This window comes from Rana temporaria, chromosome 5, assembly GCF_905171775.1.
Source record: "Rana temporaria chromosome 5, aRanTem1.1, whole genome shotgun sequence".
Classification (NCBI taxonomy): Eukaryota; Metazoa; Chordata; class Amphibia; order Anura; family Ranidae; genus Rana; species Rana temporaria.
The window spans coordinates 321,253,418-321,272,293 of NC_053493.1; the positions used below are offsets into that span (position 1 = coordinate 321,253,418).

The following is an 18,876-nucleotide window of genomic DNA, read 5'->3' on the forward strand; positions in this document are numbered from 1 at the left end:
GACCATACCCGGAAGCGGCGGAGAAGATCGCTCTCTAAAACGGTAAGTACTGCTTCGATTTAAAAAAAAACACCCGATTCCCCTTGACAAAATGAGCCTCAATCTAATGTTAAAAAAAAATTTCCGGGTGAACTCTCGCTTTAATTAGTACTTTTATTATAGAGTGTGTGTGTATATATATATATACTTACTTTACAATAAAAAGAGGGACAACTGGAGGAAGGACAGAGGGATTATTCCTAATAAAGAACGGTTGGGAGCCCTGATACTGCTTTGAATATTATTAGTACAGAGACGACCAAATATCTGAAGACTGGGAAAGACTTGGCGCCACCCACACGTCTTCTATGTGTCCTCCACTAGCCTCTGCCCGAAACCAAAATGGCGGAACTCTGAGGTTAGCGCCGTAAAGCAAAACTATGGAGGCGGGGCTTAGTAGTAAATGGTGGTCACATGGTCTTTGCTGTCATTCTGCCCTTCAGAATGCGAACATGGCGGCCTCCGGGAACAGCGGGAAGAAAGCCGGGGAGCTTCTGAAGACTCTGCCCCGGGTGTCCCTGGCCAACCTGAGACCCAACCCCGGAGCCAGGCACAGAGTAAGAACAGATCTGTGTCCGCACACCGCCATAGACGGGGCTTAGGGGGTTGTCACGTGGTCCCTGCCAGGACCCGATCACATACACTGTGCATTGGCCAGCTCTGGTAGAACTACAAGTACCAGCAAGGCTTCTACACTACAGCAAGCTTTTCATTATTTGCACACATGTAAAATCTGGATTGTTGGCTTTATAATCACATAACCGCCCCCAGAACATCATATTTTCTGAAAGCAGAGACCCCGGGAATAAAAAGATAGTAGTTTCAATTTTTATGTTGCATGATATTTGTGTAACTGTCTCATATTTTCATGAAAAAATATAATATTTCTCGTGTGTAAAACCACAATATAATAAGTTTATGGTAAAATATAAAAGATGAGGTTGTGCCAAGTAAATACCCAACATGCCAAGTGTTACATGTGATGCGACTGATATTGCAAAAAAAAAATATGGTACCCCAATATCTCCATAGGTGACGCGTTTAAAAGCCTTTACAGATCATCAGTTTAGGACTAATAGCCAGATTCAGGTACGGCGGCGCATCTTTCCGGCGGCGTATCGTATTTTACGCTACCTCGCCGTAAGTAAGTGAGGCAAGTGCTGTATTCACAAAGCACTTGCCTCCTAAGTTACGGCGGCGTAGCGTCAATAGGCCAGCGCAAGCGCGCCTAATTCAAATGAGGATGAGGGGGGCGTGTTTTATGTAAATTACTTGTGACCCGACGTCATTGACGTTTTTTACGAACGGCGCATTCGCCGTCCGTGTACATATCCCAGTGTGCATTGCTCCAAAGTACGCCGCAAGGACATTTTGGTTTCGACGTGAACGTAAATGACGTCCAGCCCCATTCACAGACGACTTACGCAAACGATGTAAAATTTTCAAATTTTGACGTGGGAACGACGGCCATACTTAACATTGACTAGGCCAGCTAGGAGGCAGCTTTATCTTTACGCGGCGTACCTCTTACGGAAACGGCGTATCTTTACTGCGACGGGCGCACGTATGTTTGTGAATCGGCGTATCTAGTCATTTGCATATTCTACGCCGAACTCAACGGAAGCGCCACCTAGCGGCCATCGTAAATATTGCACCCTAAGATACGACGGCGATAGGTTTAAGTGTATCTCAGTTTGAGAATACACTTAAACTTACGACGGTGTAGATTCAGAGTTACGTCGGCGTATCTACTGATACGCCGGCGTAAAGCTACCTGAATCTGGCTATATGTGTGAGCTGTGGCGCTAGAATGAGCATCTTCATTCCGACGTTTGTGGCGATGCCTCACATGGGTGGCGTGATCATGGTTTACACACACTATTGTCAAAAGTATTGGGACACCTTGAGACTGGGTCTACACCTATGCGACCCGCATCCAGTACATATCTGTTGCAACTGCGGAGCAGCTTGTATGGGAACGCTGTGCATCTTTGGCTCCGTTTCAGGGCTGAATTTATGCAAAAATTCGTCCCTGAAACAGGGAAAAGGGGCGCACCGGACCCCTGCTGCGAGTCGCATCCATTGGAGGTGTGAACTTGGCCTTACACACACAAACTTTAATGGCATCTCAAGCCTCGTACACACAATAGGACTTTTCCGTGGCTTTTTGTGCGAAGGGGCGTTTGCCGTGAACTTGTTCTGCGTACAGACGGCAGAACATTTTCAGCCAACATTCACCAAATCACGTTTTTTCAGCTCTTTACCGCCACCTTTGGGCAACTTCTGCTATTGTTGTTAATCACAGTTAAAAACTTGTGTTGGCGCCAAACTAGGGTACTTCAAAATCTCCATAGGCGACATTTTTAAAACGTTTACAGGTTACCAGTTTAGAGTTGCACAGGGGGTCTAGAATTATTGGTCTTACTCATGTTAGTGGTGTAGAGCTGCACGATTCTGACTAAAATGAGAATCACATCCCCCCCCCCCCCCCTCCCCAAAAAAACAAAACAAAAAAACATCATGGAGGTGCTGGACGTACCCATAAGCCCATGCTTGTAGCTGCTTGCACTCTTGACGGTCTCAAGGTGTCTATATGACCCATTTACAGCATATATGTCAATACTGATTTATGTTAATGCTGTGGGCAAGGGGTGGGTCATATGAAGATACTGCAGATTATCTTGGCATTCACAGCAGTGACTTGGTATTCTGATCTCTGAGAAAAGCTGCTAGGGCGCCTTTCCCCTACCATGGTCCTATACCACACTCCTGATTTACTTTGTAAAACTATCAGATGTTTATTTTTAATACATTTCCGTATATGTTAGCCGTTACTGTTTTTTATTCTTTTTCATTTGTTTTAAGGAAAGACAACGAGGTCGTGGCACACATGGTGGCAATAGAAGTGGTAGAGGTCACAAAGGAGAAACGCAGAGAGGAACCAAACCACGTCTAGGGTTTGAAGGCGGGCAGACTCCTTTCTACTTGATTATCCCAAAGTATGGATTCAACGAGGGACACAGGCATGTATTGTTTATCTTATAAAAAAATAATAAAAGGGGTAACCTTGGAGGCATTAACGTGATTTTACATATAATATATGTATGTGTATAGAGGTCGACCGATATTTGGTCTTTTTTAGGAAATCGGCATCGGCCGATTATTGTGTTAATTAAGCCGATTAGCATAGCGGCGCGCGTGGCTCCCATATGTACCTTGCTCGGCTGACACGGCACGCACAGTGATAAGCAGCACAGCGAATTTCAGACGCTGCCTCTCACAAACTTCTTTCTGCTCCCCCAGCCCCTCCTTCTCCTCCTCTCTCCCAGTAAGCTGCAAGTTAGATGATGGCCACTCGTTTTTGAACCCCTCCCTTTCTCTCCCTCCCGTGAGAGAGTGAGAGAGTGCCGGGAAGAGTAAAACCAGAGGGAGGGGCCGAGTTATACCAGGGGGCGGGGCCAGCAGTTACAGGTTCTGGAATGGCATTGCACGTATGAGAATCCTCGGTGGAAGGTAGGACATGGATTAGATGCTTCATTCTATGTGGCTATCTGTTCTGATTATGCAGCTGCTGCATGTACACCATGGGGACTCTCTAGACTAGAGAGGTAAACTCATGAGGAATAGTTGGGGGGACAAAGAGCAAGTGAAAAAGAAGGGGGGCAGAAGGGGACAGAGCAAAGGTGATGGGGACAAAACAAAAGACACAGGGTGGGCTTTACTCAGTGGGGTATCTGTCTGCTGAGTGCGGTCGGATGACAAGCCCATGTCTGCTCAGTTTCTGCTGAGCGAACACAGACACAGCCCCACTCTACTCTATGGGCAGTCAGATTTAGGCCCGGTTCACACTAGTGCGATGCGAGAACTGTGCAAATTCAGTGCGGGTCCCACATCGCACCTGAATCGCACAGTGGTTCACACTGTGATCTGAAAACCACTGCAGGTGTCAATGTAAAGCTAATACCCCCAGATCAGTTTCCAGATCGCAGTGCAAACGATGACATGGTACAGGAATCGGATTGGATGGGTGTGAACACCCATCCGATCCCAGTGCGGACCAAATAAAGGGCCCTGCACCATTTTGGTGCGAATGCAATGCGATTTCAGCCATACAGTTTGTATGGCTGAAATTGCATCGCACAGACATTGCATGTGATGTGCACTCCAATGTGGTGCGAATCGCATGCGATGTCTGGCATCACGCTTTTATTTTTTAACCGTTAGATTTTATGAGATAAAGGGGGGAAAAAAGAAGAAATATCGGCCGCAAAAATCGGCATCATATATCGGCCATCGGCCGCCCCGATTTCCAAATATCGGCATCGGCCAGAGAAAAACCCATATCGGTCGACCTCTATATGTGTGTATATGTTATAAAAAATGTCATACCTGCCTGCTCTGTGCTGTGGTATTGCACAGAGCAGCTCCAATCCTCCTTTTCTCAGGTCCCCTGCCATTACTCCTGGCTTCTCCCTCACACCAAGTGCTTAGTCACTCCTGAGTAATGCTCTGTGTGTCTATTGCAGAGAATGCATTTTCCAATCGGCAGTCGTTAACAGTGTCCCCTTTTCATTACTTGTGCAGCATTTATTACTTATGGCTCAAACTTGTCTTGCATACACACGGTCACACAAATCTTGTCGGAAATTCCGACGGTCGAGAACGCAGTGACGTACAAGACGTATGACGAGCCGAGATCAATGAAGTTCAATAGGCAGTTCGGCTCTTCTGCTTTATTCTGAGCATGCATGTTTTTTTTTGCGCATCGGAATTTCATATAGATGAGCGGATTTTCCGATATTAACTTTTTCTGTTGGGAAAAATTGAGAACCCGTTCTAAATCTTTTGTTGGTGGAATTTCCGACCAAAAGCGCAAATCGGACTTTTCTTGTTGGAATTTCCCATCGTGTGTACGCGGCATTACTGTGTTCTCCTTCTGCACAGTGTGGCTATCCTGATTGTGGGCATGTGAAGCCCGCTGGGTCTTTGATCTGGGATTAGGTTGGGGTTAGTCGCATTTGCGACTAGAATTAGCGACCTGGCACCCGGGGCGGCACAGCTGGGGTAGCCTGTCTCTCCGTGCGCACCCCTCGGCGTGATTGCGTTGGGCCGTGCCAAGGGGTATTTGAGGCCGCTCCTTTCCTTTAAGCTAGTGCATTGTTGGTTCACTTACCTTTTCCTTCGATTTCCCTTCTAAATGTTTTTTTTTCTTTTGTTTTCTTTGTCTGAATTTCTCACTTCCTGTTCCTCCTCAGTAAGCGGTTCTGACTGACTTTCCACCACTCGGATGATGGTGGAAAGCTTACTGAGGAGAAACAGGAAGTGAGAAATTTGGAAGGGAAATGGAAGGAAAAGGTAAGTGAACCAACAATGCACTAGCTTAAAGGAACCTATTTAGAAAATAAAAGATAAACCTTTACAACCCCTTAAGGTAAAAAGCCTTTAGAATCACTTTTTAGTTTAACATTGTAAAATAAATGCTCCAATATGATTCCTTCCAAAGTAATTGTATACTAATGCCACTTTCCGGTCCCTGCCTGGTTTATATTCCCTGTGTACAGTATATTCTGTAGCTGCCATGTTTTATGATGCTCATTCTACATTAAGGGCTCATACACACAGGACGTTTTTTAGAAGCGTCTGATTTTTTTTTTTTTTAAACTGCCTCGAAACGCCCCTCCATGTTCGCCTATGAGTCCATAGATGCTCATAAATGCTATTCAAAAACACGGCGTTTTTAACGCTACTTTTTCCTGGCAGCAGTGCTGGCGTTTTTTTTTAAAAACCCTGTGTGGGTCCTAAAGCCTCGTTCACATGATCGGATTTTCTGCGGACAACGCCTCGGACTTTTGTCCGTTGGCCGTGAACTTGTATTGCATACAAATGGCACAGAATCATCAGCCAACAAATACGGAACTACGTTTTTTTTGTTTTTGTTTTGTTTTTTTCAGCTCTTTATCGCAACCCTTTGGGAAACTTCTGCTAATGTTGTGTTATGGTTTAGCATTGCTTCTGAGCATGTGTGTTTGTACTTGGTACGTGTTTTTTTTTTCTGACTGACGTGTGTACACACGATTGGATAATCCGACGTCGCACATTTGTTGTCGGAAAATTTTAACGCATTGTCCGATTGTCCGATTTGATTATCCGACAACAGCCTGTCATCACACAATTCCCACCGGAAAATCCGATCGTGTACGAGGCTTTAGAGTGCCTCCAGGTTGTCGTGTAATTCTTTCTGTACTGAGAAAATATGTAGCGCTAGTAAAAACACTTATAAAGAATGAATAAGTGAAAAACCATGGATAAATGGAATTAAGCCACAGTGACGTGTAAATAAGTGTCCATTAATTGATAATAGAAGCACCAAAAAACAAAGTCCATCAGTAGAAAGCATATGACCACATCGTCATGGAGGGGACATTCTGCACGATAAAACAGGAGTAGATGGAATACTCTTACCGGATAACGTGGATCTGCTTGTCAGCGACAACAGATCATAAGCGCATGGAAGGACTTCACTCGAATCTGCTCAGCTGGACGAGGGCCTGATGGTAGACTCCACACAGGATATTCAGATGAATGGCTGTAGTCCTGGACTGGAACCTCACCGTAGGTAAATTCGCTCAGACTCCGATTCAAAGGCAAAGACAGTCTGCTCACTCCAAAGCGACAATCGGTGGTGAAAAAGTGGTATCCACTCAGAAGAAGGTAGGCACAATCGTGGAGTATGAAAAACTTGGTAACCAAGCGGGTCATGCAGGAGAAAGAGAAAAACAATGCTCCGGATGGTGCAGGTAAAAAAGGATAAGGCTTTCTTATAATAAAATCAAATATACATAAAAGTGATCACTATAGCATAAAAAGGATAAAAGCAATATGGGGAGCAGGTGTACCAAGCCCAAAGCGTTTCTTCCTACTGGGGCATCAGTTGAAGTCCTGTTGGACGAAACGCGTTTTATCGTGCAGAATGTCCACTCCATGACGATGTGGTTATATGCTTTCTACTGATGGACTTTGTTTTTCGGTGCTTCTATTATCAATTAATGGACACTTATTTACTCGTCACTGTGACTTAATTCCATTTATCCATGGTTTTTCACTTATTCATTCTTTATAAGTGTTTTTACTAGCGCTACATATTTTCTCACTATTTCCATCCAATTTTTGTCACGTTGTTTATGTAGCTGCTCACTTTTTGTTTCTAGATTAGCGCAGTTTTTTCCCCTTTTTTTTAACAATTCTTTCTGTATTGCCAGCTAAGGGATGACCTGGTGTACAGAGCATAGAAAGAAAAACGGGCAAACCGTCCCAATACATATTCCTATTCAGGATAATTGGGGACTTCAGACGCAATGTTTATAACCTGTACTAAAGCGCACAGAATCTGATTTTTAACCTCCTCCCAATGAAAATGTTCTAATTTATCAGAGAACCTGAAATGAGGACTGTCTGTGTAACGTCTGACAACTCAGCTTGACACCTAAAATTAGGGGTGCAACGGATCGTCATTGATCCGTGATCCGAACCGAAAAAGATTGATCCGAACCGCACACACGCGATCCGAGGATTGTTTTCTAAAAAAATAATAATAATAATAATTTGCGCATGTTCAGTCCACACACAGCGTGGTCATGGCGAATGGAGGAGCTTGAATGCCCCGCGTCATTTAAATCCCCTGTATGGGAGCATTTTGTCTTCCATGTCAAATATAATGATGAAGGAAAGAGGTTAGTGGATAAAACCGTGACGGTGTGTAGGCACTGTGGCACAAGAATGCCATATATCAGTGGGAACACATCAAGTATTGTCACTAGGGGTGCAACTGATCCGTATGGATCAGCACCTTCGGGTCGAGACACACGGCGATCCACGGGCCTCCCGGTCCATAGGAAAGGCTTCGGCCTAGCTATCGAAGCGGCGGCCATCGAGGTCCACCCGGCGCGGGGGATGCAGGCTGCTCCTCGGAAGTTTGTGGGCACTTGAGCTCAATATGTCATTGACTCCTAACAGCCCAGCGATGAGCTCCATTCTGCACCTTGAGGAATCCACACGGGGAGCCGCTGCCGCCGCCGCACCGGGCGTCCTGCTGCTTGCCAGAGAAGAGAGAGGAGGCGATCGGGAGGATCTGTATGGACTGAGCACGTAGGGGGGATTTTCACTAGACACTCAGCCCGCCGATCAATGACACTAAAGGGATCTGATGATTGGGATAGTTCAGGTCACAGTAGGGAACTGGTGACACCACTTTCGTACATGGGGCTGCGACTTCCACTTGGCTGCACATATAAGTATTGCGAGATGCAGTTATTTCAACACAAAACAGAGCTTATACGCTTAAATACAGTATTTGTAAATCTGACGGACTGTTTAAATGTGAAAATCAGAGGTGTTCTGTCATATTAGCAATAAGCAGTCCGTCGGATTTTCAAACACTGTATTTAAGCACATAAGCTCAGTTTTGTGTTGAGAAGAACTGTGAAATCTAAAACTCTGGTGGGTGTAACAAGATTTGTCTTTTTTTTTTTGCTGATCCGAAAATGATCCGATCCGTGACTCCTGATCCGAGGATCGATCCGATCCGTGAGTTTTTTGATCCGTTGCACCCCTACCTAAAATTGAAAATAGCAAAGGCAGAAAAGTAAATGTTTAGCCAGAAGAAGAAAAAACAATGGATAAAATGTTCCCATTATTTAATGACTTGTGTGTTCTGAATTGTTTTTTGTTTAGCAACCGACGGCAGTATCAGCCGCTAAGCCTTAAGAAGCTCCAGTACCTTATTGACCTTGGAAGGGTCGATCCATCGCAACCAATCGATCTAACCCAGCTGGTCAATGCTAGAGGAGTGACCATCCAGCCACTGAAAAGGGATTATGGTGTACAGCTGGTGGAAGAGGTATGGCAATGACTGAATGCTTGAGCCGCAATGTATCTGTTCAGTGTGATAATTCTTTATTTCTTTAAAAGAGACATCTTGGGTTCTTCAGCCGTCTTTCATTAAAATTGTATCACAGTTCTAATCCTGTAACAGAAATTATTCCGGGGCCTACTATAGTCTTTGTAGTTGGTGCTTCGCCCCAATCGGACTGGCTATGGCGGAACTGCAGGAGTGGCCCCAGTTCTCTGCCTCTAGTAATGCCGTCATTTTATTTTACAAGAAGGAGCTCCTCTGTAAAGTAGAGAATGCAATCACCATGGTCATTGGCCCCCACTCCCCTCATTTTTGGTACAGTGGAACCTTGGATTATGAGCATAATGCTTGTAATCCAAAGCACTCGCATATCAAAGCGAGTTTCCCCATAGAAGTCAATGGAAACAAAGATCATTTGTTCTGCATTGCTTTCTATGGCATGCAATACTGCATGTGGCCAGAGGTGGGGGAGGGGCTGGGGGGGTAATGGAGAGCCTCGAAAATACTTGGGGACAGCTCGGCTGAACTCGGAAAGGCTCTGAAAAACATGGGAACCGAGTGGCTCTGAACCATTCCGAGTGTCACCGGTGTCCCCACACCTCTGGCCAGATGCGGTACTGCACACCCTATTGGCTTGAATTCCGCTCGTTTTTGGGGGACAACACTCGCAAACAGTCAGGATTTAAAACAAAGTTGTTTGTCTTTCAAAAACGCTTGTTAACTGTGTTACTCGTAAACCAAAGTTCCACTGTATTGGCCAGTTGAGTACCCTGGTTATTGTGACAAAGAATACAATCATTTATTTTTGTTTTTCCTGTGAATTGACATGGCTCCCATGCACATCGCTGGATTTAGAAAAGGCTCAGGTGAGTATAAGGGAGGGGGTGTGGGGGGAGCAACACACAGGATGTTTTTTTACCTTTATGCATGAAGGTAAAAAAACATCAGCCTTAAAGGGGTCATAAAGGTAAATCCCCCCCCCCCCCCCCCAAAATAGCTTCCTTTACCTTAGTGCAGTCCTCCTTCACTTACCTCATACTTCGATTTTGCTTTTAAATGTTCTTATTTCTTCTGAGAAATCCTCACTTCCTGTTCTTCTGTCTGTAACTTCACACAGTAATGCAAGGCTTTCTCCCTGGTGTGGAGAAAGCCTCTTGAGGGGGAGAGCAGGAGTGTCAGGACACTCTCTACTTTGCAGATAGAGAAAGGAGCTGTGTGTTAGTGGGTGTCCTGACCCTCTTGCTCCCCCCTCCCCCTTCAAGAGGCTTTCTCCACACCAGGGAGAAAGCCTTGCATTACTGTGTGGAGTTACAGACAGAAGAACAGGAAGTGAGCATTTCTCAGAAGAAATAAGGACATTTAAAAGCAAAATGGAAGGATGAGGTAAGTGAAGGAGGACTGCACTAAGGTAAAGGAAGCTATTTAGAGAAAACATTTATTACCTTTACTACCCCATTAACAACCAATTTAAAGTCTGTGTTACAGTGCCAAAGTCTAGGTTTCCTGGCACTTTAAATCCCCGTCTGCTGCCAGGATCGAGTCGGACTGAGTTCTCCTCAATCACTCAGAGGAAGCCTTTTATTTTTTTATCAGTGGATGCAATACTCCCTCTGATGGATGGAGGTTGACATCATCCACTGGCCTCTCCCCCTTGGCCAATCAGAGGAAGCCTTGTATTTGTTGATAAAGACTTGCTCTGATTGCACTCAGTTTGTTCTGGCAGTAAAAGGGAAATTGTGCATACTGATGCCAGAACACAGTGCAGTATGCAGTTAATGTTGCTACCATATAGCAGTGTTCACAGTGGCCGAATCATTTGGTAATAGAAATAGTTAATTTGATCATTTGTTCGGTTTGATCCAGCATGGCCCAAAGAAATGTAAAATAAACAGGCAATCTGGAAAGTGTAACTAAAGTCCACAATAATTACCTCTGCTCCAATGGTCTGATGTCCATGTTTATGGTCTGATGTCCATGAGGTCTATTGCCACCATATTTTCCCCAGCTTCTTCAAAGTGACGATCTTTGATTAGATTAATTAGCCAGCACTTAGATTACTTAACTCTGCGCATTCACAGGAGTTCAAGTATCGGGCCACACAGGTATTGTGCTGGGAATGCAAACATACCTGCGCATGCACAGCTCGGTGTACGTTTTAAAGAAGACTGCAAATAGGCACGCACTTTTTTTTTTTTTTTTTTTTTAAAGTCTGCAAAAATAGACATTTGGTCACCACTAGGTGGAGACATCATCCAAGTGAACGGTTTTAAAAAGTATTTCTTATTGCCATTATTTTTCTTTTTATCCTTTTTTTTTTATTTTGCTCTTAAAAGCAGAACTTCACCCTAAGGCTGCATTCACACCTGAACGCGGCGTATGTTACTGCGATTTGCCGCGACAAATAGCAGCGTTTTGTCCCACGATTCGCCGCGACAAAACGCTGCGTTTTTTAAGCCTAACATACGCCGGAGGGGTGATCAACATTGTCGGCTATGCCGAAAGCCGCCAGAAAAAAAAGGTCTGGGACTTGTTTTGAGCTTCTGGCGTTTCGGCGTTCGGCGTGGAGATGTGAACCATCTCCATAACCGACAATGTTAACTCACCCCTCCAGCGTATTGCAGGCTGCAATAGCGTCGCGCTACAGGCGACAATACGCCTAGGTGTGAATGGAGCCTAAAGGGGAAGTTCAGCTTGTATCCTTATTAACCCCCCCCCATTTGAGGGGGGGGCATACTTATTATTGAAAGGCACCCACTCCCACTTATACTCGGAGCGCTTAGGTGGTCTGTGCGCAAGTTTGGTCCGCAGCTTTCTGGGACAAAAAACTGTCTTAGATGAGGACAGCGCTGGATCCATGGACAGTTTAAAAAAAAAAAAGTCAGCAGCTACAGTATTTACAGATGCTGACTTTAAAAAAATATTCTCTTTTTAGGTTCAAGATCATCTTTTTAAAAAAAAAAAAAAATATATATATATATATTTTCTTTGAAATAAATGCAAAAAAAATTGTGTAGACTAATTTTAGCCTTTCTGTATTTTCTGGATGCAAACGTCCAATAATATTTGGTCCTGAAAGTATGAAGACATTTACACGTGGAGAAGTTCTAGTGCGGGGATATGCAATTAGCAGACCTCCAGCTGTTGCAGAACTACAAGTCCCATGAGGCATAGCAAGACTCAGACAGCCACAAGCATGACACCCAGAGTCAGAGGCATGATGGGACTTGTAGTTTTGCAACAGCTGGAGGTCCGCTAATTGCATATCCCTGGTCTAGTGCTATAAATATTGCTCTCGCTCTACCGATCGCGGCGATACCTCACGTGTGGTTTGAACACTGTTTACATTTGCGCCCGTAATTTACGCATGCGTTCGCTTCTGCATGCGAGCACGGGGGGAAGGAATGTAAACACCCCCTGCGACAGTAATAGTCACGTGTCGGGTGTTTTTTTGAAGGGATCTGGGGTCTATGAGATCCCAAATACCTCCTTTGCAATTAAAAACATTCAAGTTTGGCTGTTTTGAATACTGACTTTTGTTTTGTATTTATTTTTTAAATCTGTCGCCTTTAAAGCTCCAGTAAACCTGGAAGTGATGTATTTTGGGTTACTAGATCCAAGACCTGATCAAAGCAAAGTCCAGCTTTGTGCGGGTCAGCCGGCTCGGGCCTCCTGGTGGGATGGGAGAGCCCGGGTGGAGCGGCTGAAGGCAGCTGGATGTCCCCTCCCGTTACTTGTAATAAGAATAGAATGGCTGCTTAGCTGCATCAGTTTATCACTAGTAAGCCGACTGTCGGCCCTAAAAAAACGGTACCACAGGCTTCACCCTGGTACAACCCCCTTAAAGCAGAATGACGTACAAGTATGCGATTTTGCAGCAAGAGGTTAAAAACGGGTTGGAAGTGGAAAGAAAGCGTATGAGCTAATAACTTGGTGTTACAGGACCGAGGCAAAGTCGGCCATCTTGTCTTCTATGTAGTATGTGAATATGCTGTGATCTGTTCTGCATGTGGATAAACAGGGTAGTGTATGGAGAAAAAAGTGCTTGGGAGATATACACAAAGGTATTCTTGCTGCTGCAAGGATAGAGATTATAACTTTACATGTTGACATATTTATAAAGCAGTGAATGTGCCTCACAAAAAAACTAGAAAAAAGTCAAGCTATATAGGCCAAAACTGGAGTCTTGCATAAAATCACAAATTTTTATTATACTAAATATTTAAAAACAAGAATTTCATAAAAGCAAATATCATCATGGTGCTTATCAGAATAATTGTACATATAGGGGTAGATTCAGGTAGGAGATACGACGGCGTATCTCCAGATACGACGCCGCACACTCAGATATGACGGCGTATCTATGCGCCTGATTCATAGAATCGGTTACGCATAGATTTGACTAAGATACGACCGGCGCAAGTCTCTTACGCCGTCGTATCTTAGTTGCAATTTTAGGCTGGCTGCTAGGTGGCGCTTTCGTATATTTACACGTCGAATATGCTAATTGCCTAGATACGCCGATTCAGAAATGTACGTTTGCCCGGCGCATTTTTTTACGTTGTTTACGTTAGGCTTTTTCCGTTGTATAGTTACCCCTGCTATATGAGGCGTATCCTATGTGAAGTATGGACGTCGTTCCCGCGTCGAATTTTGAAAATTTTACGTCGTTCGCGTAAGTTGTCCGTAAATGGGGATGTGCGCAATTTACGTTCACGTCGAAAGCATTGGCTTTTTGCGGGTTAATTTGGAGCATGCGCACTGGGTTACTTTCACGGACTAGGCATGCGCTGTTCGTCAAAAAAACATTTACGTGGGGTCATGTTTTATTTGCATAAAACACGCCCACCTCTTCACAATTTGAATTAGGCGCGGTTACGCCGGCAGATTTACGCTACGCCGCCGTTACTTAGGGCGCAGGTTCTTGGTGAATACAGAACCTGACTCACTAAGTTGCGGCGTAGCGTATCGGAGATGCGCTACGCCCGCACGAATTTAAGCCATTCTACCTGAATCTACCCCATAAGGTGATTAGAGATCTTGCTTGATTATGCCAATAGTAATAGAGGTGTCAACGCATTTCGCCAAGATATAGCTTCATTCATGAGCACAGTACTGCAATCCTCTTAAAGAAAAATAGTGCTTAGAATATCATACACATACTAATACCACTCTGTTTTCTGTGTGGAACATACCTCAGCAAACTAGTACCAAAATTCACATGATCCCTGGGCAGGCACCGGAGCAACAGGGGGGAGTCCAGCATGACACTGCAGAAATGGTAATCTATATCAGAGACATTTTTAATTCCTATAAGGTCTAGTATTGCACAGATCAAATAATATAAAGTCCAATATGAAATGCAGGTATGATAGATGCCTCAATAGCACTTCCCGGGTCTTGTGCCTTTCACCATATAATCTCTGCAGGTGAATCTTCCCATTGCATGCATTTCTTAATTACATGGCGTGATTAACCACCTGTGAATGTTAAAATATTTTGTGTCGGTCAAGAAAGCTCTTTGAATCCTAGGGTTGGTGCTGCTCATATGTAAGTGTCTGATAACACCCTAAACAAAAATTACAAATAAGCGCACCAACGTGCTAGAAGGCTCCATTCACACATGGCGTTCCGGAATCGTGGGCAGAATCAGGCAATACATTATTTCTGGCACAGCAACAGATTTTATATATATATATGTGTGTGTGTGTGTGTGTGTGTGTGTGTGTATATATATATATATATATATATATATATATATATATATATATATATATATATATATATATATATATATATATATAATTACACACACACAGGGAAATGTGCATGTATGCTAGAGATGTACAAAAGTATGTTTTTATTTTAAGTTTTGTCTTGACATCTACTTTTAACAGATTGGAGAGTTGGGGTATACCTACACATTAAAGTCTTGGGTTTAATCAGACAACTCTGTCAATATTTGCCTGTTTTTCAGGGGGCTGATTTGTTTTGTGCAAGAGTTAACATTGAAGTCCAATGGGCATCAGAGTTGGTGGTTGCAGCCATAGAGAGAAATGGTGGCGTTATAACAACTGGTTTTTATGATCCACGAAGTCTTGGTAAGTTGTCTTGTATGTCATATGTTGAATGTGGTCTGCTGTTGCGATCTCTCTGCCATGACAGATAATGACATTTTGATTTCTGTATTCGTAATTATTTATATACAGTTCTAGAAAAAAGGACTAACCTCCCTGAAATGCTCATGCTATATTGTAATATACCATTAAACCAATGTGAATTTAAAGCGGAGTTCCACCCTAAAGTGTAACGTCCTTTAATCGGAACCCCCCCCCCCCCTCCGGTGTCACATTTGACACCTTTCAGGGGGGAGGGGTGTGCAGATACCTGTCAGGTATTTGCACCCACTTCCGGCCACACAGTCTGCGGGCAGGACGTCAGATCCCTCCCCCCCCCCCCCCCCCCATTGTGTTTTGGGAAACACATGGCTCCCAGAACACAGCGGGGACCAGTGAGCACGGTGCAGCGCGTCTCGCGCATGCACCGTAGGGAACCGGGCAGTGAAGCCACAATGCTTCACTTCCTGGTTCCCTCACCGAGGATGACGGTGGGGGCAACAGAGTGACGAACGATCGATCGCTCAACCTCTGCTGCCGACGATGCTGGACTCCCAGGACAGGTAAGTGCCCTAATATTAAAAGTCTGGCTTTTAATAATTTTTTTTTTTTTTTTTTCCCGCGGTGAGCTAAACCACAATTTTACATTTTTTATTTTTTATTTTTTTTTCAAACATTCTTACTCCCTCTCTGTGTATAGGGAAAAAAATGGTTCCAACGCTGTTTTAAAGCTGACCATAGATGATTTGAATCTTACTGGTTCAGAAGGACCAGCTGAGATTCGAACCATGTATGGGCAGGCTGAATGTACCCAACTTGATCAGCTTGGGTACAACCAGCCTGTCGGATATTATACACACTTATCTGTTGCTTTAAATGCTAGTTACACTTGCTGCCTAATATATCCTGCTGGCTTTCAGTTGTCGTGGTAACGAGATAATTGTTATTAATTTTAACCCATCGGTGGTCCTAAAGTTTTGGATCATCGGTGTGTATAAACGCAGTGGGATTGATTTTACTAATCCTGAAAAGTCCAAAATCTGGTGCAGCTTTGAATGGTAGCCAATCTGTGTCTAGCTTCAGCTTTATTCAATTAACCTTCCACAAAAATAAAAAACCTGGAAGCCGATTGGTTTCTATGCAGAGCTGCACCAGATATTGCACTTTAGTTTTCGTATATCGATCCCACTGTGTGTATACACACCGATCATCCATAACTTTATGACCACTGATGGCTTAAGTGTATAACCTTAATTATCTTGTTACAATGACAACAAAGTTGGTGAAATATAAGAGGCAGCAAGTGAACACGTTGTTCCTTAAATTGATGTTGGGGGGGGGGGGGGGGAAATGGGCATCACAGTAACTGCAGACTGCTCGGGGTGCCCATGCTGACTCGTGTCCACAGCCAAAAGCACCTACATTAGGGACATGAGCATCAGAACTGCATCATGAAAAAATGGAAGAAGGTGGCCTGGTCTGATAAATCATGTTTTCTTTTAGGCTACTTTCACACTGCCAGCGTGGTGCTTTACCATCTTTTTTGCCGCGCTTTTTTAACCCCTGCTAGCGGCTGACAAAGGGTTAAAAATCGCCTGCAAATCGTCACTTTGCTGGCGGTTCGGCGGCGCTGCCCATTGATTTCAATGGACACGGGTGCTGTAGGGACAGTGTATACACCTCTCCTACAGCGCTGCAAAGATGCTGCTAGCAGGATTTTTTTTTTTGTGTCCTGCTAGCACACCACTCCAGTGTGAAAGCCCTCAAACACTTGTTAAAGCGGAGATTCATCCTAAAGTGGAACTCCCGCTGATCGGAACCCTCCCCTCCTCCGGTGTCACATTTGACACCTTTCAAGGGGGGTGCAGATACCTGTCTAAAGACAGGTATTTGCACCCACTTCTGGCCACACAGTCTCGGCAGACTGAGGACATGTCACCCCCCCCCCCCCCCCGTTGTGTTCTGGGAACTCTCGGCTCCCAGTACACAACAGGAGCCAATTGGCAGGCGTAGCCGGAGCGCTTCACTTCCTGGTTCCCTTACCGAGGATGGCGGGGGGGGCAGCAGGGTGACGAGCGATCGCTCGTCCTCCGCTGCGGATGGCGCTGGACTCCAGGACAGGCAGTGTCTTAATATTAAAAGTCAGCAGCTGCAGTATTTGTAGCTGCTGGCTTTTAATATTTTTTTTTTCAGCGGATATCTGCTTTAGGATAGATGGATGGGGCAAAATACCATCAAATTCTTGAGGAAAATCTGCTGCTAGAAAGTTGTCAATGGCAAGAAGGTTTACTTCCCAACATGACAATGACCCAAAGCACACAGCAAACATGACCACGCAGTAATTGATGGGGGAAAAAAAGGTGAATGTCCTTGCATGGCCTAGTCAGAGCCCAGACTTGAATCCATTGAAAATCTGTGGAATGATTTCAAGACTACAGTCCACAAACAGTCACCATCAAATTTAACTGAACTTGTGCAGATCTGCAAAGAAGAGTGGGCAAATATTGCAAAGTCTAGATGTGTGAAGTTAGTAGGGACATATCCCAACAGACTAAAGGCTGTAGTTAAAGTAAAAGGTGGTTCAAAATACTGACACAAGGGAGTGGTCCTTTTCTAACTCTGTGATTCTGTGTGTGTGTGTGGTGTGTGTTTTTTTTTACATGTTGGTGTTTTATATCTTTCACTTTGGATGTTAGTTGCACTAAGCAAACACAGCAGGATAAAACAAAAGCTGTGCCTGTCTTCATTTCAGGCTGCAAAGCAACAACGTAATTATTTTAAAGTAGGTGATTCTTTTCTATATCCACTGTGATTCAGTGTAGTATGATGTAACATATAGAAACATGAAAATCCTATAAAAAAAATTCACCCCTTGGAAGTTCTTTATTCCCATTGTGTAGAAAGGGAGTTTCTTCTGTGCACTTTTGCTATGTATGTAGGCTGCTGTAGATGGAAGTTGAAACCCTGCATTGGAGTTAATGCTGCTGAGTAATATCCTTTTGACAGGATAAAATCTGTGGTTTTGTTTGTCCATATTTAATTCTCTAGTTTTGTCAAACCTATTTTATCTTTCCTGCAGAGATTCTGTGTAAACCAGTCCCATTTTTCATGCGTGGTAAACCTATTCCCAAACGAATGCTTCCACCAGAGGACTTGGTGAAATATTATACTGATGCTGAAAAACGTGGCTACTTGGCAGATCCCATAAAGATCGCTGAAGCAAGGACGCAACTCGCTCGGAAATATGGCTATATCCTTCCTGACATTACCAAAGATGAACAGTATGAAATGTTGTGCCAGCGCAAGGATCCCCGGCAGATGTTCTTTGGCCTTGCTCCAGGTTGGGTGGTCAACATGACTGAAAAGAAGATCTTGAAGCCTACAGATGAGCGATTACTGGCATATTACAGTTCTTAAGTGACTGGAGCAGCCACACAGTCCTGTGTGTATAATAAATCTTTTTCTTTTTTCTATGGCTACTTGTAGCGTTTTTACTATAAAATATATTATTGCTCTGTGCACAGAAAGGCCCTGACCCTTCTCTTCTTGGGTCCCCCTCCGACACTCCTAGATCCTTCCTTCCCTTTCTTTCTTTCTTCTGTGAGTGCCCCCATTACAAGTCACTTACTATTGGGGTACTTGTGCGGGATTGATCCTGAGCCACACTGTGCATCTATTGACACTTTCAGTGCTGCTCAGCCCTGCCCCTCACTCCCTCCTTGCTGAATTTGACAGAAGCCAATGTATTAACAATTCACCATAACTTTTTTTTTTTTTTTTTATTTAACCAGTTCCCGACCACCGCATGTACAT

General features: G+C 44.1%; 1 protein-coding gene across 1 annotated transcript; it reads left to right on the plus strand.

The window, feature by feature from the left end:
- Positions 1 to 441: 441 nt before the first annotated feature.
- Positions 442 to 18,538, plus strand: MRPL15 (mitochondrial ribosomal protein L15). The gene is made up of 5 exons (XM_040354206.1): positions 442 to 596; positions 2,905 to 3,062; positions 8,770 to 8,935; positions 14,925 to 15,048; positions 18,143 to 18,538. Exons 1-5 carry the CDS (start codon positions 492 to 494, stop codon positions 18,478 to 18,480), a joined length of 891 nt encoding a protein of 296 aa, XP_040210140.1. The 5' UTR covers positions 442 to 491; the 3' UTR covers positions 18,481 to 18,538.
- The last annotated feature ends 338 nt before the right edge of the window (positions 18,539 to 18,876 follow it).